The sequence below is a fragment of the Erythrolamprus reginae genome, chromosome 6 (genome assembly GCF_031021105.1).
Source record: "Erythrolamprus reginae isolate rEryReg1 chromosome 6, rEryReg1.hap1, whole genome shotgun sequence".
Lineage (NCBI taxonomy): Eukaryota > Metazoa > Chordata > Lepidosauria > Squamata > Dipsadidae > Erythrolamprus > Erythrolamprus reginae.
In genome coordinates, this window is record NC_091955.1 from 98,649,519 (window position 1) to 98,675,576 (window position 26,058).

At 57.8% G+C, this 26,058-nt stretch overlaps 2 protein-coding genes across 5 annotated transcripts in view; one reads left to right on the top strand and one right to left on the bottom strand.

Annotated features, from left to right (window-relative positions):
• MAPK8IP2 (mitogen-activated protein kinase 8 interacting protein 2) overlaps positions 1 to 2,460 on the bottom strand; it is a 46,488-nt gene extending 44,028 nt beyond the window's left edge. Inside the window, exon 1 of the mRNA XM_070754597.1 lies at positions 2,316 to 2,460. Within this exon, the coding sequence (XP_070610698.1) occupies positions 2,316 to 2,380 (65 nt within the window). The 5' untranslated portion in view covers positions 2,381 to 2,460. The remainder of the gene's footprint in view (positions 1 to 2,315) is intronic.
• An 11,101-nt stretch (positions 2,461 to 13,561) lies between these two features.
• On the top strand, positions 13,562 to 22,806 carry CHKB (choline kinase beta). Of its 4 annotated transcripts, none has more exons than XM_070754598.1 (11): positions 13,562 to 13,770; positions 15,204 to 15,312; positions 15,657 to 15,770; positions 17,030 to 17,163; positions 17,294 to 17,398; positions 17,971 to 18,029; positions 18,133 to 18,220; positions 19,575 to 19,683; positions 20,183 to 20,283; positions 20,505 to 20,586; positions 21,721 to 22,806. In XM_070754598.1, exons 1-11 carry the CDS (start codon positions 13,592 to 13,594, stop codon positions 21,775 to 21,777), a joined length of 1,137 nt encoding a protein of 378 aa, XP_070610699.1. In that variant the 5' UTR covers positions 13,562 to 13,591; the 3' UTR covers positions 21,778 to 22,806. The 4 variants fall into 4 exon arrangements, with proteins under 4 accessions (XP_070610699.1, XP_070610700.1, XP_070610701.1 ...); XM_070754599.1 differs by having other exon boundaries at positions 13,569 to 13,770; positions 20,210 to 20,283; XM_070754601.1 differs by lacking the exon at positions 13,562 to 13,770 and adding an exon at positions 13,839 to 13,935.
• The last annotated feature ends 3,252 nt before the right edge of the window (positions 22,807 to 26,058 follow it).

Consider the following 26,058-nt stretch of genomic DNA (forward strand, 5'->3'; position numbering starts at 1 on the left):
AAAAAGAGACATTTGTCAAGAATCAGGATTAATGATTGTCATAGGGGTCAAAATAAGCAGTGAAGAAACAATATTAATAAAAATTCTAAGGATATAAGCAACAAGTTACAGTCGCAGAGAGCAGAAGGGTCAAGAAGACGCTGTTCCAGAGGGCAGGGATCCACTTGGGATCCACCAGGGATCTAGCCATGCCTCTCTCCCCTTCCTGGTCCTGAGCAGCTCCTAGCAGAGAAAGGCCTTGTCCTTCCCATTGCGATGCCCTCTCAGCGGGCCAAGCCCAGCAGCAGTGGCGCCAGGCAGAAAGGGGCTCCCCCCCCAGGGTGCTGCTTTGAGATGCTCTGGGGCCATTCATGGGTGCCGCGTGTGTATATGCGCCTACATGCGCGTATGCATCCTCTACAGACCACGGCTGAGCAGGTGATGTCTCTCCAGCTGTCCCGGATTCTGGGAAGGGGACGTGGGCATCTCCCCCTTCATCCCTGGTTCCCCCTCAAAGGGCCCACAAATGGCCGGAGCCATTACTCTGCCCCCCCCCCCAAGAGAGGAAGGCCAAAGGCAACCAACGAACCCCCTCGCAACTTGTGGCACCCGATTCTCCTTCATGGGAACCACGGAGCCCACCCCTCCCTCAATTACATTCCTGCCTCCAAAATACACATGGGCACACTTGGCGCCCCACTCCGGACACCTGGTGACCATAGCTGGCCAAGGCCAGGAAATGCCATGCTTCACACTGGGAGGAGTGCCGTGGGGTGGCTCAGCCCAGGTCTCCCTACTTCCCAAAGATCAGCCCCACCCTCCTGGCCTGCCTCTCACTCCCCTCCCCCCACCCCTCCCTTTGTTCCAAAGCAGATCTCTTTCCAGGATCCCTGGTCACCCAGAAGAGATCCCAGAAGGAGCCAAGGATTCCCTGGACAATATTTCTGGCCTTTCCATGGGTCCATTTAATGGACGTCCAGCCTCCCCCCCCCACACACACACACACACCGAAGCTGAAGGGGTGGGTGGCTCTCCCTTGATTTTATCCCCCAGCTGGGTAAGCAGAGAAAGAGGCTGTTTGGGGGGCTGGAGTGGGCTTGACCCTGACTCCCTCTGGTTGCTCCCTAACACTTCAACCCACAGCGGTGCCCTGGTTCTTGGCTCGGTGCTTCCCCCCTACAGCCCCATCTCTGGGCGGGGGGGGGGCAGCCTGTCCCCCTTCAGGAGAGGATGAGAGCCCCCCCCCGTCTCCAGAGTGCAGCCAGGCAGCCCCTAGTGAAGCCAAAACGGGGGGGGGGTCTTGGCTGGCTGGATCCAGCCGGGGGCTTCTGGTGCTCTGGCAGCCCCTGGATCCACCCTTGGGCCCAAACCGGCACCACAACAACGCACAACAGATTTCCAGCTCCCTGTAGATCCTGCTGGGCTTGGGGTCCTTCTCCCCAAATAGGGACCTTCCTTCCCAGAAGGAGCCCCTCTGGCTCAACAGAGAGGCCGTCCGGCATCCGGAGCCTCTGGGGGGGAGGTCACCGAGGAAAACTCCTCCCCAGCTTGGAGGACCAGAAGGCGGCCGATGCTCCAAAGCCCCCCTTTGGCTTTGAAGAGGGAGGCCCACAAACCGAGAGGGCACTGGGCGGTTGCTGGGGGCTGCTGCTCCTGCCGGAGGGCCCCGCTCGGAGGCGCTCTGGCTCCCTGCCGGACTCAGCCTGGCAAGAAAAGGAAGGAGGGGGGAGGGGGCCCGGTTGGCCTGCTGGGGCGGGGGGGGGGGGCAACAGCGGAGCTGCCCAAGGCCCCTCGGGATCCCGCAGGCTGAAAGCGCCTCCGCGCAGCGAGCTCAGCAGAAGCGCTCCCCGCCCCCACCCGGGCCCAGGCTGAGCTCCGGGCGGGGCAGGAGCGGCGGGCGCCCAAGCAAGAGCCCCCGGGGGGTGGGAGGGTCACGGGCGGGGTCGGCTTCCCGAGGCCTCCAGAGCCGCCGCGTCCCTGGGGGCACGTTCTCCGGGAAAGGAAGGATGCCCCCAACCCGCGCGATGCCTCTGCGGGCGGAGAAGCGGCTTCGCTCTCGATCTGGGCCGCCGCCACCACCACTTCGACGGCAAGCGCGGGCGGGAGGCTCCCCGGGGACGGCCAGGCGTAGCGGCCCGAGCATCCCCGGGGAAGGGGCCGGGGAAGGCGGCCGGCGGCCCCCTTGGCTGTCGGGCGGAGGGGGCCCAGGAGCAGCCGAGGCGATGCCAGGTCCGGCTGCCCAACGCCGCTCCCGGGCCCCGCTTCTCCGGCCAGGCAGCGGACGCGGCCCGGGGAGCCCCTCGGCGGCGGGCGGGGGGGGGGCGGGGGGTCCTTACCTGCAGCTGGGCGGCGAGAGTGAATGGAAGGTGGAGAGCGAGAACATCTCCGCCCGATCCGCCATCTTCGCCGAGCGCGGCGCCGCGCAGTCCAGCCGAGCGAGAGGCGAGAGGCGAGAGGCGCGAGAGGCGCGGCGGGGCTTCACTGCGGATGCTGCCCGGAGAGCTTGGCCATGGCGCGCTTCCTCCGACGCCACCGCCGACGCCGGGCCGGGTAAACAGCGCCAGGAGGAGGAGGAGGAGGAGGAGGGAGGGGCGGGCGGGGGGGTCTGCGCTGCCCTGGCTGCGGCGGGCGGGGGGGGGGGCGGGCGGAGGGGGCGGCGCAGCCAATACCCACCAGCCCCTCGGGCTCCGGCGGGTGGGGGGAGGCGGGGCGAGGCCCAGACCGGCTCCACAGCGCCCCCGCCCCACTGCGGATGCGCCGCGCGGCACCTCCAGCCTACCTGCCCGGGGGAGGGGGAGGCGGCGGGGGGGGGAGATGCGCGGCCTCTCCCGCCGCCAAAACAAAGCGGGCGCCCGGTTGCAGAGCGAGGGGGCGGCGGGCGGGGCGGGCGGAGGCGGCTGGCAGGGCGGGGAGCTGTCCGCGCCGTTGGTGCTGAAGGGCGGCGGGCGGGCGGGCGCTGTCCCCGGGCCGGGCGCTGAAACGGGTGGGGAGAGCTGGGGAGTCCGGAGGGGGGTCTGCCTGGGGCCCCTCGGCAGCAGAGCGAGCTCCAGCCCCCGAGAAGGCTCTGCCAGGCCCTTCCTCCTGGCGAGAGTGCAAGCAGGGAAAGGTCCCACCAGGAGGCCAGGAGGAGGTCTCCAGTGCCACCACAGGCCTTGGCAGCCCCTGCCTGGTGAGGGCCCATAAAATGGGTGATTACAAAGGAAATGGCGGTATTGGTAATAAGGGCCGGCATGGGGGAATACAGAGAAATTAAAGCCAGCAGCTACAGAAAGTGACCAAGCGGGAATAGTTTTAGGCTGGAAGGAAGCCACAAAATGGACGATACGAAATTGGTACCGGTTCATGATGGAACACATTCATTTTGAAAAATGAATATGATTAATGAAAATAAAGTGAAAAAGTATTTAAGCAATATTGATACATACTAATGTTTACCAACTAGACCTCTACAAACAAATAATAAAAACGAGGTCGTATGTTATCACAGTGTCAGCCATGTAGCTGGCACAGTGTTCCCAAAACCTCCCCCTTTCTCATTTCTCTACCCCACCCTAGACCCCTTCCCCTGTTTACTGTTTCCTAGAACTGATATTGTATACAGACACACACACATTGTGTATTTTGTTCCTTTTTTAATGTAAATGTTTAATAAAGATTATTTTTTTTAAAAAGAAAAGAAGGTGGGACTGGGTTAGAGGTTATATGTTTAGTAGGATTCAAGATCAAGGTATAAACAATATACTGGAATCACTCTATAATTTGTAAATATTTATTATATAATTTTGGTGGAGGGGTCTGAATGAGGTTGGGTGGTGGGAGCAGGCATCACTGTGCCCTGTGTTTTATGTAGTGTGTATCTGTTATCATGATAAAAAATTAATAAAATGTATTACTGAAAAGAAAAGGGGGCCCAGACCTGGCAGGGAGAGAGGCAGCCCCACGGAGCCAGGGGGGAGGAGGATGGCAGGAGGCGGCCTCCCTCCCTCCCTCCCTCCCCAGGGACCCAATTAAAGACATTCCAATTAAAGGCAGGCCTGCTGCTCCCGGAACTTTCCCACCAGGCCCTGCCCCGTAGCCCAGGCTACCGGTTGTTAAGGCTGCCCGTACTTGGGCAATGCACCCACGCCGAAGGGAAGCGTGGACAGAGCGCCTTCCCGGGGCTGGGGCTGCCCAGAAGGCCCGGCCAGCTACTCTGAGGTCCAACGTGGGCACAGGGCGGGCAGGAGGTTGGGGCGACCTCTCTGAAGAGGGCAGCACCTGATGAGGCCTTTGCTTGGCCCCTTTCGACAGCACCTGCCAAACTGACCTGCACTGAACGAAATACTTAATTACAGTCCCATAAGTGACCTTACTTTTGGGACCGTCTCCTGCCTGACCTACCCCAGCGGCCAGTCAGAGCCCAGAGTCGGCCTCCTCCAGGTCCCGTCAGCCAGGCAAGGTCGCCTGGCAGGGCCTAGGGCAGTGATGGTGAACCTATGGCACGGGCGCCACAGGTGGCACGCAGAACCACATCTGCCAGCACATGAGCCGTTGCCCTAACTCAGTTCCAATATGCATGTATGTGCCGGCCAGCTGATTTTTGGCTTCCAGAGAGCCTCTGGGGGGGTGGGGGGGGATGTTGTTACCCTCCCTGGGCTCCAGGGAAGCTTCTGGAGCCTGGAGAAGGTGAAAAATGGGCCTACGGGGCCCAGCAGAAGTTGGGAGATGGGCTCTTTCTGGCCTCCAGGGGGCAGGAGAGGCTATTTTTGCCCTCCCCTGGCATTGAATTATGGGTATGGGCACTCATGCAGGCGTGATAGTGTGTGCACACGTACCTTCGGTACCCGAGGGAAAAAAGGTTCACTATCACTGGCCTAGGGGAAGGGCCTTCTCTCTGGTGGCTCCAGCCCTCTGGAATCGGCTCCCCCCAGAGATTCACCCTGCCCCCACACCCCTGGCCTTTTGCAAGGCTCTAAAGACACAATCCCGCTGGCAGGTTGGGGCCGTTGACCATTGCCACCAGCTCCGGCTGACAGATGAGGGCGACTGGTGTTCCAGTTGAAATGGTCTGAACTGTTGGGTTTTGTGTTAGATTTATATTGTGTTTTGTATTTTCTCTTCTGACGCTATCGTATAATCCGCCCTGAGTCCACTGGAGAAACCCAATTAAATAAGTAAATAAAAGCCAATAAATAAATGAGACTGATGTGAGCCTGGCCCCGTCACCTGTGGGCAAGGGCACCTCAGCCCCTGGGCCTGGTGTGTCCGGCTGGCATCAGCGATTCGTTGTGGGCCTTCGCATCCCTCCCAGCCAGCGTCCCAGCACCTGCCACTTCCCTCCAAGGCAAAAGACCCACCAGCCCTCCGTGCCAACGCCCAGGAATGCCCCCCACCCCCGGACCAACCATGTAGCAAATGAGGGGGGGTTGTTGGTGGATGTGTGTATTTATTGGTGCAAGAGAGTCCAGCTTGGAAAGATGGCTTTTAAATGCTTTTCTTTTGTTTACCAGACTTCAGTTTTGCAAGTGGAAAAGACACACGCACGTGTACGATGAGCCAATCGGTCAAGCAGACCCACAGGCTCCGCCCCTTTCCTTAGAATTCTCTGGGGCCGTGATGGCAACCCCCCGGTGGCACACGGAGCCACATCAGAGGGCGCACAAGGCACTGCCCTACGTCAGCTCCAGTGCACACACACACAGCTGATCTTTGGCCCTGGGGAGGCCACTCCCACCCTCCGAAGGCTCCAGGGGGCCTCCGGGAAGCCTCGGGAGTGCGGAAAAGGGCCCGTGGGCAAACCGGGAGTTTAGAAACATGGACCTCCGCTTTGCCCACTGGGCCATTTTTCTCCATCCTGAGGCTCCAGGAGCCTGGACTCTTCGGTGAGGCCGGTGCGCATGCACAAGGGGCAGTGTGTGTGTGCATGGACATGTATGCACATGCATGGGGGGCAGCTACAGTGCACACCCATTGGGCAGGTGAGCCAGCAAAGGTTGGTCGTCACTGGTGTCAGGTGTCATGAGACAACACAACACATGGGGGAAACTTGGAAAGCTGTCGTTATATATGAAGGCGACGGCTGCTTCCTCTCCCCCACGTTCTCGTCCACATCCTCCACGCGGCCAGCCAGATCTTCTTCCTCCTCCCCCTCCTCCTCTTCCTCCCCCTCTTCCTCCTCCTCCTCCTCTGGGGGTGAGAGGCTGTTGGGCAGAGTGCCATCCCCTCCTGGCCCACCTCACTGATTACGGCCACTGGTGCGTGCATGCACCTGCTTCACTGGTGCGCTTTCATTCTAGCTGGTCAAGGGGCTGAGCATGCCCCAAACTGCTGCCTCTCCTTTTCCCCCACGACCTCCCTGCGAGGTGGGGTATCCCTCCACATGTCCCGATGCACCACTGTGGGCATTTAAACAAGTCTTAAAGTTTCCGAGGTTGCGCATCCCTGTTCTGGACCTTTGAATTGGATAAGATTGCGGCTGGACGTCTGGTACAAATGCTCCCCCAACAGCCCGGGCATTTTATTTCACCAAGAAGCCAAGGTGACACACACACACACACACCCAAAATGTCCGTCACAAGGCCTCTCCCCCTGCCCGCAGAAGGTCCAGGTAAGCGCCACCCACGAGATCTTCCTCCTGGATGCCCAGTTCTCTCATCAGCTGCCAGGCCACTTCCTCGCCTTCCTGGGGGCTCTGTTGCTCCTCTAACACCACCTGCAAGGAAGGACGATGGGATACGGGGCTCAGACACACAGGGCAAACCCCTTAAACCCATGTGCAGCCTAACTCATTGGCATCCGCCCCCAAACTTGGCAACGTTAAGACCTGTGGACTTCAACTCCCAGAATTCCCCATAACTGGCCATGCTGGGAGCTAGAAGCCCTTGAAGCTGCCACGGCTGGAGACCCAAGAGATGGACGGAAGCTCTTAGGGCCACCTCCTCCTCCTCCTCCCAATGTTTCTCCCCCAGAAGCAGCTTTTTCAACAAGCGCCATCTGTGGCCCGAACAGGTGTTTTTTGTACAGTGGCCCCCAAATTTCTCTTGCTAAGTGGAACATTTGCTAAGTCAATTTCCCCGTTTTATGACCTTCCTTCTGGGTTGTTAATCACTGTAGTTGTTAAGTCAGTAACACGGCTGTCAGGTCACAAAAGCGGATCGTGTGGCAACCGCCATAAATACGAATCCCTGTCCAGTGTCCCCATTTTGATCACATGACCACAGGGATCCTGCAACGGCCGCGTGTAAAAACCCCGTCAAAACTCACTTTTCCCAGTTCCGTTGCGACTCTGAATGGTCACTAAACGGCCTGTTGCTAAGTCCGTCTTTGACCCACCACAGGAAGCAGCACTTGGGAGGCTCTTCAGATCCAGCCCCCACCCACCGCCCCCTTTTCCTCCTGCAATAACCAAGGTAAACAGGTTCAAAGAGCCGGGATGGCGCAGGGCCTAGAGCGCAGCCCTGCAGGCTCCTTCAGCTGACTGCTAGCTGTAGTTCAGGAGTTCAAATCTCACCACCGGCTCCAGGTTGACCCAGCCTTCCATCCTTCCCAGGTGGGTCAAATGAGGACCCAGATTGTTGGGGGCAAGAGGCTGACTCTCTGTAAACTGCTTAGAGGGGGCTGTGAAAGCACCAGGAAACGATTTATAAGTCTAAATGTTATTGCTATTGCCCTCCCTCCCTCCCTCCCTCCCTTGGTGTGTCCACAGGTGGTAATAACGGGGCTCCCCTTCATTAAGCCAGTCAAGGCTTCAGCTTGTGGCCAGCAGAACCCTGGCCTGGGTGGCGTTTCCATCCCTTGGGGATTCTGCGCACAGTCCAGCGCCTGGCGCTCTTCCCCCATCACCCGCCTGTCAAAAGTGGCTTTTCCTTGGCCGACATAAACTGCCTGGCCTCTTCCCCCAGGTCCTGAGCTCCGTCGGCTTCCTCTCGTCTCCTCCCCCAGAAGTTGAGCGATGGAGCCAGCGCCTGTTCTGCTCCCTTCCCGCTTCTTTTCTCGGTTTATCCCCTGTACAAGGCCCAGTTTGACTGTCTGGGAGATGATCACGAGGCCACCTGGCAAGGTGTGTTCACCTGCCCCCCCCCTGCCCCCAGGGACAAGGGCGGAAGAGGCCAGGGAATCCCCCCCCCCAGTGCCAGCTCTGAGAGAAGGCAGCCCCAGAGACAGAGGGGTGGGAAGGGTCTTGGGGGCTGGCTAGATCCACCTCCAGGTCAATGATCTCCAGGGGTGAGAAAGGTTTTCCCTCTTAGGAACAGTCACCCCACCAGGTAAACCCCCCCACTCGCTCCGGGGGCTCCTCACCTCCAGCTCCACAAAGTCTCCCAGCCCTTCCACCTGATCCACGTGGACACGGCTCTGGCCCACCTGGTAAAGGTGTCGCGCCTTCTTCACCACTCCTTGCTCCCCAAGGGCCTGGGACAGCGCGGCCTGCGAGGGGGAAAGAGGCAGGAAGCGTCCAGAGACCCTCTGGGAGAAGAGCCCTCCACTCCTCCCGACACAACCAGACTCACAATCCTCGGTTGAGAAAGCTTAGAACTTCCATCCCTTTAAACTACGACCTAAGCACAGCCCATGAAATTACCTGCTACAATGTCCTTCCTGTCAATGACATTTTCAGCTTCAACCACAACAACACACAAGCACACAACAGATGCAAGCTCAAAGTAAACCGCTCCAAACTCAACTGTAGAAAATACGACTTTAGGAACTGAGTAGTCAATGCATGGAACTCACTCCCTGGCTCTGTAGCATCAAGTCTACGGAGAGGGGCGGCATACAAGTCTAATAATAAAATAAATAAATCAACCCCCAAAGCTTGACCCTTAGACTGTCCACTGTTGACCTCTCCCGATTCCTCAGAGGTCAGTAAGGGGCGTGCATAAGTGCACCAGCGTGCCTTCCGTCCCGTCCCAATCTTTCCCTCTTATTACTGCCCACCTCGTGCACATACACAGTGTTATATCTTTGTACACTACCAATACGTACTAGACAAATAAAACAAAGGCATAAACACATAGAGAGCCCAGCCTGGCTTCACCCCAATCTACCAAGCAGTGGTCATCCAGGGAGTCCCGGCCTCCGCTTCGGAGAGACCTCGAGGGCCCCCGTACCTCCTTCCCTGGATACGATGGCCAAGGGGTGACCAGAAGCAGGCCAGCTGCAGTTGGAGAGGACGACGGTGCTTTTTCCCAAAAGGCAACTGGACTTTCTTGGGGGTTTTTTCCTTGAAAACGTTTCCCTTCTCATCAAGCAGCTTCTTCAGTTCTAAAGAACTGGACATGTCCAGAACTGAAGAAGCTTCTCAGATGGGAAGTGAAACGTTTTTAAATATATATTTTAATTGTTTTTGAACAAGTACACACAAAACAAAAGAGACATAGAACAAACCTCTGGGACATTTATAGCCCTTTTCTGCCAGAGGTTGTTATTGGATATATGTGCATTATGCATTGCGTAGTCTTGGTTTATTCCATAAGTAGAATTACTTCAAGAACCTTTATTAAACTACTAGAGGATATCCCTGGGTAATTTTACTTCCTTTATCATTTCTTTCTTTTAGCCAATTATAAAATTTATTCCATATTTTGTAATAATCAGATTCCTCTCTTCCTTTCAATTTCCTGGTAAGCGTATCCGTTTTATTTTTATTTATTATTAGAGTTGAAAAAGACCTTACAGGTCATCAAGTTCAACCCCCTGCCTGAGCAGGAAATCCTACATCCCTCCAGCCAAATGTCCGTCCAATCTCCCCTTGAAAGTGTCCAAAGTTGGGGAGTCCACAACCTCCGGTGGCAGGCCGTTCCACTGGTTGATCGCTTTCACGGTCAGGAAATTCTTTCTTATCTCCAGGTTGAATCTTTCCTTGGTCAGTTTCCAACCGTTGTTCCTCGTCCGGCCCTCTGGTGCCCTGGAAAACAGTGTGTCCCCCTCCTCTCTGTGGCAACCCCTCAAGTACCTGTATACAGCTATCATGTCCCCCCTGGCCCTTCTTTTTACTTGACTATCCATGCCCAGTTCTGCAAAATCCATAACTTTTTTAGTTATCGTTCCCTCATTCGGTATCTCTTTATTTTTGGGAAATGTTTTCAAGGAAAAAAACCAAAAACCTCCAGTTGCCTTTTGGAAAAGCCCCAGATGTGAGCCTAGGAGGACCCCCAAATTGCAGACCCCTTCTGAGCGGGGTAATTTTTCCCCTCCCAGAACCAAGGATGGACAGCCGATATAATCCTTCAGAGGCCACGCCCACAGCCATTGGACCCGGTTGGGGCAGATCTGACCACCTGAACCCCTCCCTTGAATGCTGGGAGCAGACGGGGGCCCTCTCCCCCTCCAGAATGACCACTGCAGCCCCCCAGCAGCAGCCCCTCCCGGCCCTCCACGAGGCATTTACCACGAGTCCTGCGGGGTCGTCTGTAGGGGAGACGGTGAAATGGGAGAGGTTAGGGGCTGTCGAGTCCGGCCGGTCATAGAACACCAGCTGTCCGTGGCCATCCTGCAAAGAAAACACGGGTCAAGCGCTCAGGGTCAGAGCAAAAGAAGCCAATGGATCCCACTTTCTGGAAACTGCCCTGGCAGGCTGTGATTTGAGGAGGAGAGAGGCTGACCGGGAGCCTTCTGCCTTCGGTGGCTCTGGAGGGGTGGGGGGGCAGGGGGGCAGCTGGTTGCAGGAGGCTCTTGTCCGGCCTGTCCTGGAACCACAATTTCGTTTTCAGGCAAGGCCAGGTAAGGGGTTAAGAAGTAGGAATGGCTAAGTAGGGACACAAGGCAATGACCGAAGCCCCCTGGCCTGGATTTATTCCGCAAGAGGAAACGGCCGACAGGGAGCAGCCAACAGCGTCTGCGTTTGAGTTGAACAGAAAAGAATCTTTGCATCCAGAAAAAGAGACCGGTGTGAGATAAGTGACGCAGGCTGAAAGTAAATAGAGATGAAATTAAGGATGACCAAGGGTTCTATTGGGTGCCTTGTATAGGTTCATTATATTGTATTGTATTGGAGGCATAGGATACGGCGGTTCTCAAACATTTCTGCCCCCAGTTCTCCAGAACCGGTCAGAACCTGCTGGAAGGGGGCTGGGCTGCACTGCCAGCGAAGGGGGAGGCCCGAGTGGCCCCGGCTTCTTCTAGGCCCTGCTGTCAGGGCCGGCCATCAAAGTGCTTTGCCTCTCTCTCTGCCCACCAGACCCTGGGTCCCTGTCCTCCCCGGCAGGGCTGGAAACAGGACCCCTCCTGGCACAGAAGAAGGCCGGCCTGCACGAAGGGATCCCGTGATTGACAGGAGCCAATCCGGAGCGAGAGGGACCTGGTGCCCGGAGAAAGGAGAGCTGCGCGGACTCTCTGGGCCAGGAGGAAAGGGGGAGGTGCCGGGCGGAAGGAACTGGAACTTCGAAGGGAGGGGGGGCTCCCGCAAGAACCGTGGGGGGGGGGGCCTCCACTTAGGTCCAGAGTCTCTGTTGCTAAGCAAGACATTTATTAGGTGAATTTCCCCCATTTTACAACGTTTCTTAAGTGGATCACTGCAGTTGCTGAGTTTGTAAGTTAGGATGGTTGTTAAGTGAATCTGGCAACGGTCGTAAATATGGGACAGTTGTCAAGCGGCTGAATTTTGATCAGGTGACCAGTGCAGTTCTCACTTTGAACGGTCACTAACCGAACTGTTGTAAGATGAGGATGTCTGGGAAAGGAGAGGGAAACCGGCCCAAAAGGAGGGAATTGCAGCGAGTGACCCCTGTGGACGCCACCACTCCTCAGGCCACTCTCCAAAATGGGGTCGCTAGAATGACCCAATTCAGGAAGGCTGGAACCCAGCGCTGGGATTGACGCCTGGAACCAACCTCGTTTTTATTACACACCTGTCACTCAAATCATCCAGGAGGAACTTTCTGGGCAGCAGCAGCAGCAGAAAACAGGGGCTCAGGGCCAGGCAAGCAGTGAGGGCCCCCAGGGTCGGCCTTCTCCGGATCCCATCCGCCAAACAATGTCGGCTGGTGGGGCCTCGGGGAAGAGCCTACTCTGTGGCGGCTCCGACCCTTTGGAACCAACTGCCCCAAAGAGATCTGGCACTATCTCCATCCCACCGGTCTTCCAGGAAGCTGTCCAGGCTCTTCTGGCAGGCCTGGAATTAGGAACGACTGTGTGTATATATGGATTATTATTATTATTATTATTATTAAATAGATTTGTATGCCACCCTTCTCCAAAGACTAGGGGCAGCTCACATCATACAATACAAACAAGACAACAACAATCTAATCAATTAAAAAATTACAAACTAAAATCCCAATATATTAAAACCAGTCAGCCAATTTATTCACAGCCACACCTCTCATTTAGTAAACAGTTGTTTTACCATTGTTATATTTCTTACTGTTTTAGCATCTGTGATTATTGTTAGCCACCCAGAGTCCTGTTGGCGTGGGCGGCATATAAATATGAGCGATAAATAAATATAAGCGATAAATAAATGTTGCTATGTTAATATTTTTGAAGGGGAGAAAAGGTCGGGATAAGTAATTAATTCATTTGGAGGCATCCTTTTTGGTATAGAGTGATAATAATTTCTTTTCATATGTTGCCACCTTAAGTAACAGTGTTTGAGTGCAGTCCAGATTGCAGGTTGAGACCCTTGAGGGTGGACCATCTTGCGTCCTCCAGGGTGACCCGGTCTCTTAGGATAGATAAGTGTGGGAGACAGAGGCCTCCTCGGGGTCGGTGGCCTTGGACCTCGCCTTCTTTTGGGACCACATCAATGTCCGAATTTCTTGGCACAGGCCCAAAACTCTTAAGCAATAGAGAAAGACAGGGGGCTGGAGGAGGGGGGCTCTGTGGAGAAAGAGGAGCTGCCACTCAAGACGCGTGGCTGCCTCCCTCACCCTGAAGTCGCGGACCTTCAGCCGCCCGTGCGGGACCGGGAAGAAGGTGTCCGTGTGAAGGAGGCGAGAGCCTGGGGATCCGCTCAGCCGCTCCACCCTGCGCATCAGCTGCGCCCGATCCTGCAGCCGCGCCTTCACCTCCACGTTGGCTGCCGCCTGCAAGAGAGTCGGAGAAGGAGGTTTCCGTGGGGGCTTCCTACCAGGACGTCTCGGGGGCCACCCAGGCAAGGCCCTCAGGGCCCCGGGGCTTCCAGCTCCGCTTCTACCCGAGTGGCTCCCCCTGGCGGCGCTGGCGTCGTGGCTCTCCTTCTCGACGGTTCCCCAAGTGGCCCGTTGTGCATTGAGTGTTTTCACCCAGCAGGGCCGTGAACGGTCTGCCCGGGAAGGTCCAGGCTCAGCGGCGGCCCGGCCCCCCTCCTGCCCCCTGCCCCCCGCCCCTGTCCCGCCCCCCACCTGCTCCCCAGCGCCTGCCCGTGGCTGTCGGGGCGGGCCAGGGCGCCTTTTCCCAGGGACGCACCATCGTTCGCCTTCACACAACCGCCACTACACGTGCCGCGACCTTCACCCTCGCCGGGTCCTGCCGCGCCGCGATTGGCGCCCCGCCCGCCTACGTGGCGTCCTCCGGTTGGCCCGCTCCTCCTCCTCGGCCCGCCCCCTCCGCCCGGGGCCCCAACCGCAGCCCGCCTTCCGTCTGCCGGAGCCGCCCTCGGCCAATGGGCGCGCGGGTGGGCGGGGCCGGGGAGGCGGTCCTGGGCCGGCTGCTGGCGATGGAGGCGCCCGAGGGAGACGGGCCGCACGGAGACCGAGTGGCGCCCCGCTCGCCCCGCGCCCGCCCGCCCGTCCCCGCGCCCACCCGCCTGCGCGCCTTCCTCTGGTGCCGGGAGTTCCTGGGCGGGGCCTGGCGCCGCCTCGACGCCCCCGAGCAGCTCGACATCGCCCCCGTCAGGTGAGGCCCCGCCCGCCCCGTGACGTCACCGCCGCGCCCGCGGAACGCCACGCCACTGGGGGCCCGGCCGCACAGGGAGAGCCCGGGGGGGATTGCGGGAGCTGAGCCCCAGGTGCCCGGCGCCAAGGGGGGCGTGAAAGGAAGGCGGCCCCCCTCCCCACCGAGGTGCCGTGTCCGGAGTCCGCCAAAGGGGAAGCAAGCGGGAGGATCCCGTGACCCGGGGGTGGAAGAGCTCCACGAGCAGCCCCGGCGTCAGAGCTGGGCAATCCAACGTTTCTAGATAAGAACCGGGGCTTCCAGATATAAGATAGAATTAGAATTTATAAATATAATATCATTAACTCAGTTCTACCCAATAATATACAGTATATATTAGTCCGGCCCTCTGAACCCGCCCCCCCCCATTTCCCCTTGCCCCCCCTGCCCTTGGTGGAGGCCGGACTGGGCCAGGAGGGGCCTGGGGGTCTCCCGGTCCAGTCCCCCCCCATGTGTGCCTGCCCCAGAGGAGCCAGAGCGGCCTGTCCTGTCCCCCGTCCCCCCCCCTTGAATGCCTGAGCAGAGTGGCCCTTGTTTGCCCAACCGGTGCTCACACAGGAACCATTACATTGGGATGAGTTGGGAATAACTACCCAGTTGCACCCAGGTGCAGAGTCACTTGAGTTCAAGTGTGAAACGCCACCTCCAGACCAACAGTCTAAAGTCACAGTGACCATCCAAATACACCCAAGTCCAGAGTCAGAACCAGCAAAACAAAGGACATCAAGTCTACCCACACTTGAGCTGTAATACATGACTACAGTGCAGAGAGATGGCAGAGAGATGGCAGAGCAAACCTCCCAGGGAAAGAAGCTGGGGACTCTAGCTCCCTCTTCTGGCAGGGTGCAACACCTCCGCTGAAGTTGGCTTATTTTTATGTCTTTATTATTTATGAATTGGGTTTGTGTGCCGCTCTTCTCTGTGGACTCAGGGCGACTCACAACAAACACACAATACAGAATAAAACCATTTGATCCAATTAAAATCAGTTAAAAGACTTTTAAAACACCCTAAAAACTAAAAACATTCAGTTCTCATTCACTCAATCCATAGATTATTCTAAACATTCATTGGTCGGCAAAGATGGGTCTCTTTCAGAAGGCGAGGAGGGTGGGGGCAGTGTGAATCTCCTGGGGGAGGCTGGTTCCAGAGGGCCGGGGCCCCCACAGAGAAGGCTCCTCCCCTAGGCCCCAGGGCAGCTGACATTGCCTGGCTGAGGGACCCTGAGGAGAGCCACGCTGTGGGACCTGACCGGGCGCTGGGACTCGGGGGTGGTCTGGTCCGGTGCCACGGCTAGGCCGCGTATTCTTGGTTTCTGTGTTGCCACCCCAGCCGTTGTGGGGAGAGTCCTCTCGGCCCCCAACCAACCCACCTGCCTGTCTCTGCTTCCCCCGCAGCGGAGGGCTGAGCAACCTGCTCTACAAATGCTCCCTGCCAGACCACGTCCCCACCGCCACGGAGGAGCCACGGCAGGTCCTGCTTCGCGTCTACGGCGTCATCCTGCAGGTGAGCTTCGGCCGGGCCTTCCGGAAGCTTCCCTTCTGGCCCCAGGGTGACTTTGCCCGTCTGCCTTCTCCCGTGGCTTCCTGTAATCACACGCAGTCCTCCCTTGACCAGGGTTTTTGATAAAAGGGCCTTACGACCACTTCTCACTCTCATGGCCACTGCAGCACCCCCACCCTCTGGCCATTGGCTTTGCCCTGTGGCTATAAGGTCAACAAGTGAGGTCAGTTGGGGGAAAGATCAGAAGCAACGTGAGAACAGCTGCAGGTGCGCAAGAGCCCCCAGCCCCCATGGCCCCTGGTCTGCCTCGCAGGGACCCCCACCCCCATTCTCTCCTTCTCCCGCAGGGGGTGGACTCGCTGGTTCTGGAGAGCGTCATGTTCGCCATCCTGGCCGAACGGGCCCTGGGACCCCGGCTCTACGGCATCTTCCCACAGGGGCGGCTGGAGGAATACATCCCGGTAATTCGTCCCATTGGTTTTGTTATTAGGGTGGGGTCATCCGGTCCACCCCCCTGCTCATGCAGGAGACCCAACGCCTCCCCAGACACACACAGGGCAGTCCAATTTCCTTTTGGAACGGGTCGAGTGTTGGAGCGCTCACAACCTCTGCTGGTTGACCGCTCTGACCGTCAGAAAGTTCCCCCTTATTTCCAGGTTGAATCTCTCCTTGGTCAGCTTCCCTCCGTTGCTCCTGGTCTGGCCCTCTGGTGCTTTGGGAAACAGCCTGGCCCCCTGGACCTTCTCTTCGCCAGACTGACCAGGTCCAGTTCCTGCAACCACTCTTTGTATGTCTTAGTGTCCAGTCCCCTGACCGTCCTGGTTGCTCTTCTCTGCCCTGTCTCTAGAGTTCCAGTGTCTTTTGTGTAGTCTGGTGACCAGAACTGGATGCAGGACTCTAGGTGTGGTCCAACTAAGGCTTTATGGAGAGGTCTGAGCACCTCCCTAGTCCTGGATTGTGTCCCTCTGTTGACGCAGCTCAAGGTTGTGTTGGCTGTTTTGCCTGCTGCCCATTGCTGGCTCTCACCTAGTGCCTTACTGGGCCACCCCTTCCCTCCCTGGCAGGCGGGGGCTGACCCTGGCCGGACACTGCCGCCAAGCGCACACAGGGATCCTGGCGGGGTTACTGTCTCCTCCTACTGTCTCTGGGGGTCGGACTAGAAGACCTCCAAGGTCCCTTCCAAGTAGTGATTGATGCCTGTCCACTGCTCAAAAAAAGCAAAGTGACCCCTCAAACGACACAGCCCGGACCTGCAGGAAGGGAATATTCTCACCCAATACTGTGTCCTGCACAACAGCCTGTGAGATGGATGGTCAATCAGTGTTGCTTCCTAAGTGGACACTGGGGTTGCACATAAGTTTGATTGACTTGGAGTTCTACTGTGTCCGTTGACCAGCGCAGGGTCAGAAATGTTGGTACAAGAGACGGTGGCAATAAGAGGGACAAAGGGAGGCAGAACAGCAGGAACGTTGGATAACGATTCCTCTAGGATCTCCCACAACAACCTCCTAACCCAACAACTGGTGTGTGCCTGGCTTTGCCTTTTTGTGTTACAATCATTAAAATTAATTTCAAATAAAAACCCTGTGGCCTTGGGCTCCCCCAGAGTCTCCCCCCCCCCGGCTTCCCTGCGATGCTTCTGGGCTCCCCACCCCCTCCCGTGCCCCCCCTTCCCCACGGCCTGAGGGCTGCCCTCTGTCTCCCCCCCACACACACACAGAGCCGCCGCCTGGTGACGGAGGACCTGCCGGAACCCGGCATCTCAGCAGAGGTGGCGGTCAAGATGGCCCGCTTCCATGGCATGGTGATGCCCTTCAACAAGGAGCCCAAGTGGATGTTTGGGACCATGGAGAGGTGGGTCAGCTGCAGGGAGGCTGGGCAGGAGATTTCCCCCCCCCCCCCGCTCTCCCCCTACTCAGGACCCTGGAGGCCGCCTGGGGCCCCACCTGCCATCCCCCTCCCCCTCCTCCTCCGTTCCCGGCAGGTACCTGAAGCAGATCTCGGAGCTGACCTTTCCCCAGGAGGCCCAGCGCCAGAAGCTGAACCGGCTGAAGGCCCACAACCTGGAGGCCGAGATGCAGAGCCTCAGGTCAGCAGGAGCCCAGGGAGAGGCCGCCCAGGGGGGGAGGGGGCTGCTGGACTCCACTGGGCCCCTGCCTGGCTACCTGCCAGCTTTGTCTCCGCCCCTCCACCACACACCCCCTCTGCCCCCCAGGGATCAGGAGAGTGTTGCTGTGGCTGGCCAGACTTTGGGCAGGGTGGCCCAGTGGTTAGAGAGGGCAGCCCTGCAGGCTCCTTCAGCCGACTGCTAGCTGCAGTTCAGCAGTTCAAACCTCGCCACCGACTCCAGGTGGACTCGGCCTCCCCTCCTTCCCTGGGGGGTCAAAGGAGGATCCAGATTGTGGGGGAGGAGGAAGCTGGTTCTGTCCACTGCTTAGAGGGGGCTGTGGGGGCACCGTGAAGCGGCACATAGGTCTAAGGTCCAGATGGGTGGGGGCGCTGGGACCCCCCTCCAGGCTTCACACCCAGAGGGCAGCTTTGTAGGGGAACTCTTGGCAGTGGGGCCAAGTCACCCCACGGTGCTGCGAAGGGGCTGAGCTCTGCAAAGGGCCCCCCTTCCCCCCCCCATTTTCTCCCCCTCTCTTCCTCCCTCTTCCCCAGGCTGCTGCTGGAGGCCACCCCCTCCCCCGTGGTCTTCTGCCACAACGACGTGCAGGAAGGTGAGGGCGGGAAGGGGGCTGCGGTGGCAGGAGCCCCGGAAGGAGGTCCCGGCTGGGCTAACGGCCAACTCCCCTTGCCGGCCCCCTTTCTCCCCCCCCCCAGGGAACATCCTCCTCCTGGCCGGGCGCCAGCCCTCCTCCACTGACCGGCTGATGCTCATCGACTTTGAGTACAGCAGCTACAACTACAGGTAGGGCGGCGTTGGGGGGGGGGGCAGAGGGGTCCTGGAGGGGGGGCGTGGCATATAAACCAGAGAGATGGGGCCCCTGTTATTCAGAGTACCAGACGCAGCTTTCTCCTCTGTAAAAGAGACTGGTCATTTGAATGTAGCTCCCCCCTCCCCCCCCAGCCCCTACCTGGTGCCAACGATGTTCCCAGATGTTCCCAGCAGCTCTGGGGTTGCTCTTCTCCCCCTGTTCCCCTCGGCAGAGGCTTCCCAAGCCCTGGGTCTCTGCAGGGGGGTCCCATGGCTCTGGAGGCTCCTTTCCAGGGGCTCATGATGTTCCCATTAATGCTAAACAACCCCAGCTCTTTCGTGGCTGCTCTCTCGGAATAAAGCCTTTAACCAGGGGATAAAACGATGTGGTGGCCAGAGGAACTCCTGGCAAGCAGATTCTTTTCCCTAGTTCCCTCCCCAAAAACTAAGCTGCGTCTTATACTCTGGAAAATACGGTAGACAGACAGACAGAGCAAGTGGACCTGGCTCCTCCCCTTGGCTTTGCACGCCAGGAGGGGGTCGCGTGAGCTCCACCCCACGGCCCCCAATTTGCACTGAAAGACCTTGAAAGAAAATGCATAAGCCACGGCCACAGTGTGGTAGTAAAAGGTTTGTTAGCCCTTCACTGAAAGTGACAGAACAGTGCTGGGCTTATATAACACGCTTTATCACACACACACACACACAAATCCTGAGCAAAGATGAAAAACGAGCGGCCTTAACTGGGCTGATTGAAGAAGGCTGCAGAGGCCCAGCCGTCCCGTGGAACTGCCCACCGGGGGATTTGCTCAGTTTAGTGGGTGGGCTGCAGCCCTTCCTCCACTTAGCCACGAGGGTGGAGCCTGCCCATCACACTCGCAAGTGGGGAGGAATCAGAAAAATTAGTTAGGGGTCCCACCCACCTTTACACTTCTGTGGCAGTCGTTAATTCAATTCAATTGATGGGATTTGTATGCCGCCCTCTCCAAAGACTCAGGGCGGCTCACAGCAATGACAGAAACAAAATTATAGTGGCCCAAATCTAATATTAAAAATAACTAAAAACCCTATCCTAATTAAAAAACCAAACAAGGGGCGCAGTAAATGCTGGGTTTTGGCAAAAGGATCCTCAAATGCGGTCTGGTGACTGCAGGGCGGGGGAAGCGTCTTTAAATGCAGCCGGGTCACTCAGTGACCAGTGTTTGGTCCCGTGACGGCCGAGAGAGAGGCAGCCGTGGGAAGTTGGGATCCGGCTGGTCAGGAGCCCCCAGGATGGACCCTGGTCACTTTGGACAGTCGCTGAGCAGCTGGTCCTTCCTCTTCCTTCCTCCCCCTCCCCCTCCTGCAGGGGCTTCGACATCGCCAACCACTTCTGTGAGTGGGTCTACAGCTACGCCCACGGCGAGTGGCCCTTCTACAAAGCCAGCCCCGAGAACTACCCCAGCACTGAGCAGCAGGTAAGGGCCCTGGGCTCCCGGGGGGGCGGGGGGGCAGAACCACTGGCTCAGGAATCCTGGGAGTTGGAGTCCAGGGGTTGTGGGGAAGAGGCCGTCCTTGCCCATGGTCGCAGGCAGCTGGAGTGGGGCCTTGGAGGTCTTTTCTGTGGCGGCCCCCAGCTCCCCCTGGAGGTCCACACCGCCCCTCCCTCCTGGGCTTTCGCGAGGCTTAAAAACTGACCTGTGTCGGCAGATGTGACTGTGTGACTCTTGCTGAATGGATGTTTTTATATTATAGGGGTTTTAATCGATAGTGTTTCACTTTTTACCTTGTGTTGCATTTTGTTCTGATTGTCGTAATCCGCCCTGAGTCCCCAGAGAAAGAACCGAACCTAGTAAATAAATAAGTGAAGGGTTTCTCCCTGAGGGGGATGGGGGGCCTCAGAAGCTTTGTCCGGAGGCAGGCGGGGGAGGGGCAACAGTGGGGGCTGGGCCTGACCTGCCGTCTTCCCTCCCTCAGCTGCACTTCATCCGCTGTTACCTGCAGGAGGCAGGTGAGGAGGCCGACTCGCCCGAGGAGCAGCAGCACCTGGAGGCCAAGATGCTTCTGGAGATCAGCCAGTCAGTCCAGGGGGGGCGGGGGGGCAGGGGGGATCTACTTCTTTGGGTTGTGGGTGGGTGTGTCTCAGAGCTGTGGGGGGGGCATTGGGGGAGCCCTCCGCCTGCCTCTCCTTCTCCTGGGAAAGGCTCCCGATTAAAAGAAGCTCTTCTCTTCTCTGTGGGGCGTAAACGCCACTGCCCCCCCCCTTCAGCTGACTCTCCCCCCCCTCCCGCCCTTGCAGGTTCACCTTGGCCTCCCACTTCTTCTGGGGCCTCTGGTCAGTCCTGCAGGCCAAGATCTCCACCATTGAGTTTGGCTACCTGGTGAGTGTCCAGGGCTGGCTGGCCCCCATGGCGGGGGGGGCAGGGAAAGGGGGTCCCTGGGCCTCTGCCATGCGCCCTGGAGCAGTGATGGCCAGCCTAGGACACGCGGAGTCCTGTCTGCCCCATGCAGGCTGTGGCCCTAATTAATCTGCAGTGCGCTTGTGTGTGCCGGCTACCTGGCTTTCCGCTTGGCCGGGGGCTCCCGGAAGGTGTTTTCAGCCTCCCCAAACTCCAAGAGGGTCTCTGGAGGCTGGGAAGGGCAAACAATGGGCCTAGCAGGGCCACCCAAGGTCAAGAACCATGGGACTGGGGGGGTTGTGCCTGCAGTCAGTGGGAGAGGAACATAGGACCCTCAGAGGAGCCCTGCTGAATGGGGCCCAAGCCCCTCGAGTCCGGCATTCGGTGTCCCCCAGTGCCCCCCCCAATTGTCCCTGGGGATCTTGAGCAGGAGGAGAAGGCAAGACCCTCCCTGACCCTGGACCCCCAACAAGTGGGACCCCAGGAAACCCTGCCTGCCTCCACCCACATAGAGGCATAGGCACATGGGCATCCGTTTCAATCACCACCATGGATACACCTGGCATCCCTGAATCTGTCTCATCCTGCCTTGAAGCTCTCCAGGCTGACAGCTGTCACGACCTCTTCTGGGAGTGAATCCCACCTACCAAGGACCCTCTGGGGGAAGAAGAAATATTCCCCTTGATTTGTCCCCACTTTCTCACCTGTGAACTCTAGGGAGGGGCCCCTCGTCCTCGGATTGTGCGGGAGAGAAAATAATTTTCCTCCATCCGCCTTTTCCATCCCACGCGATCAATTCCCCCCTTCAACGCCGCCTTTCGAGGCTGAAGAGGCCCAGGCTTTGCAACCTGGTTTCATCATGGGGGCGGGGGGCTCCATTCCCTGGATCATTCTGGTGGCCCTTTCTTGCACGGGGGGTGTGTGTGTGTATGTGCAGGGGGGGGCATTGAATTATGGGTGTGGGCACTCGCATACACCTGCTTTTGGCACCCGAGGAAAAAAAGGGGGTCTCCAGGCTGCCCCTCCCTTTTCCCAGACCCAGGTGGGGGGGGGTCCTGGCAGGCAAGTGGGGGGGGGCACCTTGTCCAGGGCAGCCTTGTTTTTCCCCCCTTCCAGGAATACGCCCAGTGCCGCTTTGAGGCCTACTTCCAGCACAAGGCCAGGGGGGAGTGACCGCTGGCTGGTCAGCGGCCATCAATGGACCTGACTGGGCCTAACATATGGGACAGCTGGAGCTGAAGGACCAAGGCTGGAGGGGGGCTGCTCAGCCCTCCAGCCCCCTCTGCACATCTGCTTCCATGCCGTGACGCCTGGATTTATTCGGCCAGGCTAGTTTTTGGGGGGCTCTGGTGACGCACTGCAGGGCAAGCGGTCAGCCTCCTTCTGGGCCTGGATTGGGGATGGGATAGTGGGTGGGGGTGGTCAGTGTGGTGCCTCAGGGCTGGAAGCTCCGCCCTCTCCATGAAACTGGCTGCAGAGAATGGCCTCCCAGGCCGAGGGTCCATCGGGAACAGCCAGGCCCACCTGGGAACTGGCCGTCTTCCCGTCCTTGGTCTTGGGGGGGGGCACATTTCCCCAGGGAGCAGCTTGGGGAGGAGGGGGGGGGGTCATCCTGCCACAAGTCGAGCCTTTGCGCTTTCCATCCCGTGCGCCAGTCACACACTCTGCCGTCCCTTCTGTCGCTCGTGCCAAGCTGCCCTCAGCTAGACTCCTGCAGGGCGCTCCAGGTGGGGCTGCCCTGGGAGACCGGCCAGAGGCCAGAGCTGGTGCAGGAAGGGCGCACGGGAGCCTCCAAGACTCTGCAGGCCAGAGCGCTGGAGGGGGTAGGTCCCACATCCCCCCACCCCCCGCTATGGCCACCTTGTGGACCCCGGGCAGCCTTGCTTCTCCCCAGGACTCCCAGCCGCCCTGCCCCAAAGACCAAGACCCCTCGGTTCCAGAAAGTGGGTCCCGCTTTCTCCTCTTAACTCTGTCACTGATTTTACTGTGGGCCAATCAATGAATGAGAGGGTCCAGCATGGAGGGTTCCAGGGATCCCCCCCCCCCATACACACACACACGGGGGGGGGGGGCTTTTCTGCTGCTGTCCGTGCTCAGGGCACCCCCCCCCCCCCCGAGGCCCTGGGAGAGAGCGTGGGGGGAGGCTTTGCACTCTGTCAGAATATTGTACCACATTTAAAATAAAAGGTTCATTTGTAGAAAGCTGAACTTCACCGTGTTTTATTTATGATTGAATGGTGAATCTTGGCCATTGGTGGCAACTCCGAGTGACTCCACCGCTCCGGCCTCTTGAAAAAGGGGGGGTGGTGGAGTGAGGGGGTCTGAAGGTAGAGCGCTCAGAAGAGGGGAGGGGGCTTCTGAAGGTTTTTTGAGACACGAACTCGGTGTTTAAGATTTTTTTACCATTTTCCACTTATGAACCCGAGCTGCTGCTGCTGGACGTCCGTTGCCGGCCGAAGCGCCTATCCTTGCGCTGCTGGGATTCCCCTGAGCCTCCCCCCGCTGGCATCCCCTTCGTTCTGGCCGCCGCCACCGGGAATCCCCACAAAGGAGGCTCAGGTGAATCCCAGCAGCGCAAGGACAGGCGCTTCGGCCGGCAACGGACGTCCAGAGACGGGGATTCCTAGCGGCGCAAGGCAAAAGGGGGGACTTTTGGGGTGGGTTTGCAGGCCTTGTTTGCTTTTACACTGATTCCCATGGGGGAAATTGCTTCTACTTACAAACTTTTCTACTTAAGAACCTGGTCACGGAACGAATTAAATTCATAAGTAGAGGTCCCGCTGTATTGCCAATCTCAACCACTCCTTTCCCTGGCTATAGGTGAGGCCGCTGGCTATTTGCAAAGGCCTGTTTGACCTTGAAGAGCCCCGTGCATCCAACGGGAGGGAGGGAATTGGGAGAGGGGAACTCTGCAGCCCCCTGAGATCCCCCCCCCTCATTCGCATTCCTAATTTCGCAGCCTCCTCCAGGAGCCCAATTTGGGGAGCATTTCCTGATCTTGGAGCAGAAGAAAGCCCCCCTGACCACCGGCCTTCCCTAATCCCTCCCGGAGCTTCTGCAAACAGCCGCCAAAGGCCGTCCCGTCCCCTGCTTAAGCCTTGTGCGCCCAACCCTCCCTTCCAAGGACGCAGGCGGGTGGGGCTGGCGGAGCAGGGCCGGAACAACGCTGGGAAGCCTCCTTGGGGCAGCCCCTCTGAGCCCTGCCCCCTCCAATCCCCAGCGTTCCCCAGCCACAGGCAACCCAGGAACACTTGCGGCTGCCCTGCATCAGCTGAGCCAGCAGAGAGACGGCTGCAACACCTGGGGGCCAGTTCATCAGACTCTGGGGCTTCTGGGGGACGACACTCCAGAAGGACAAGTGAGCCGTATTCTATGGGGTGGGTTGACCAAGTCCCAACACAGAGTTTATTTTATTTATTTAATCAGATGCATAGGCCGCCCTTCGCCAGTGGACTCAAGGCAGTCTACGGAATTAAAAATCAAAATACAAAGTAAAACCCCATAATATTTAATCACAATCGTCCATCACTCATCCACTCCACTGACATACTACTGGACGGAGCAGGTGTTATCGCTCAACGACCACAGGCCTGCCGGCAAAGCTGGGTTTTCAGAGCCTTTCGAAAGGCCAGGAAGGTGGACACAGTGCAAATCTCCAGGGGGGGAGTTGATTCCAGAGGGCTGGGGCCACCACAGAGAAGGCCCTTCCCCGCGGTCTGGCCAGCCAGCACTGCTTAGCTGACAGGACCTGGAGAAGGCCAACTCTGTGGAATCTGACCGGCCGCTGGGACACATGAGGCAGAAGACGGTCCCACAAATAACCTGGTCCTACGCCATGCAGGGCTTTATAGATGATAACCAACGCCTTGAACTGCATTCGGAGACCAACTGGAACCCAGTGCAGTTACACTAGTTAGTTACACTAACAAAAACAGAGGTGTCCAAGTACACACTCAGCCCCCAAAGTGGACATGTAACCCCATCAGTCAGCAGGAGAACCGGTGCAGAAAGTGACCCTTCATCAGGGTCTTGGGACCAAGGCCACCAGTCCAAAATGGTCCAGCAGATGGCCAATGCAATTCAAAGCACTAATGGATGGATAGAGTCAAGATCACGTGAAGTTATTTCTACTACCGCTTTACAAAGCCTTAGTAAGTCCACACTGGGAATGCGGCATCCAGTCCTGGTCTCCACGATGCTAAAAAGAGCGACAGAGATGATCAGGGGGCTGGAGGCTAAAAGACAGGAAGCCCGGGGGCAGGAAGTCAGCCTAGCACTCCAATGGAAAGGGGGGCTGCTCCAATATTGGAGGGGCTCCTGCAAAGTCCAGGGGGTCAAGCACCGAAACAATGGATGGAAACAAGGAAAGGAGAGAAACCGCCCAGAACAAAGGAGAGGCTTCCTAACGGAGAGAGCCATTAACCAGTGGAACTCCTTGCCTCCAGAGGTTGTGGGGGGCTTCATTGCTAGAGGAATGGGATGGGGTCTCCTGCTTGCGTAGAACACCTCCAAGGTCCCGTCTAACGATTATGATTCCATTCTGTCGTTCTCTTCTTCTTCTGTCCTCTTGCCCTGCCCTGATGCTCCCACCCCGTCCCAGCCTCAACAGACCAAAGACCCAGGGGGCCCGACGGACAGAGAAAATGGGCGGGATCACTGCAGGGGGGATCTGGGGGTCCCCGCTTAGCAACTGGTCCCGTATTCACCGTCTGGAGCTACTAAGGGCCCGTTTTGGAGGCTTCACTCTCGCGACCACCACTCGGCTCAACCGTTGCTAAGCGAGGCTGTTACAAAGACAGCCGTGTCCCCTTCTACAACCTCTCTTGCCTCAGTTGTTAAATGAGTCACACGGGGGAGGGTTAGGTGGATCTAGCTCCCCCTCCCCCCCCCAGGGAAGGGCTCCGGTGGGGCCTTTGTGGGACTTTGATGGGCTCCTGCGGAAACTAGCGGCAGAGGGGCAAAGGCCCAGCAGCCACGTTCACACGCACCACGCAGAGCCGACTGCAGTCTTGAGACTTGGTGTGTGCCACAATCTCAGACACACACACACACACCCCGCAATGGGCCGTGACCAGAGTGGGGAGGTTGCAATTCAGAGTTGCAATTCAGAGACACACACACACACCCATGAAACCCCGGCTGAGGTCCTTGGAAAGAGGCAGCTATACGATAAAAATTGGAACATATTTTATGAATGGTGAGAATTAAAGGGGAAAAAACTGGAGTACGTATATCAATAAACTAACTATAAAAGGGTACTAAATTTTGACTAACCATTTCTTTAAAATGGTACTTCATTGAAAATACAATCTGCATTAACTGAATTATTTAGAAAATGATAACAGTAAGGTGGGAAAAGGCCAAAAAAAAGCCTATGTATCTATAAGATAAACAACCACAGCAACCAATAAGTCGCTAGGAGCAGCCGGACGGAGCAGAGAGGGTACAATATAA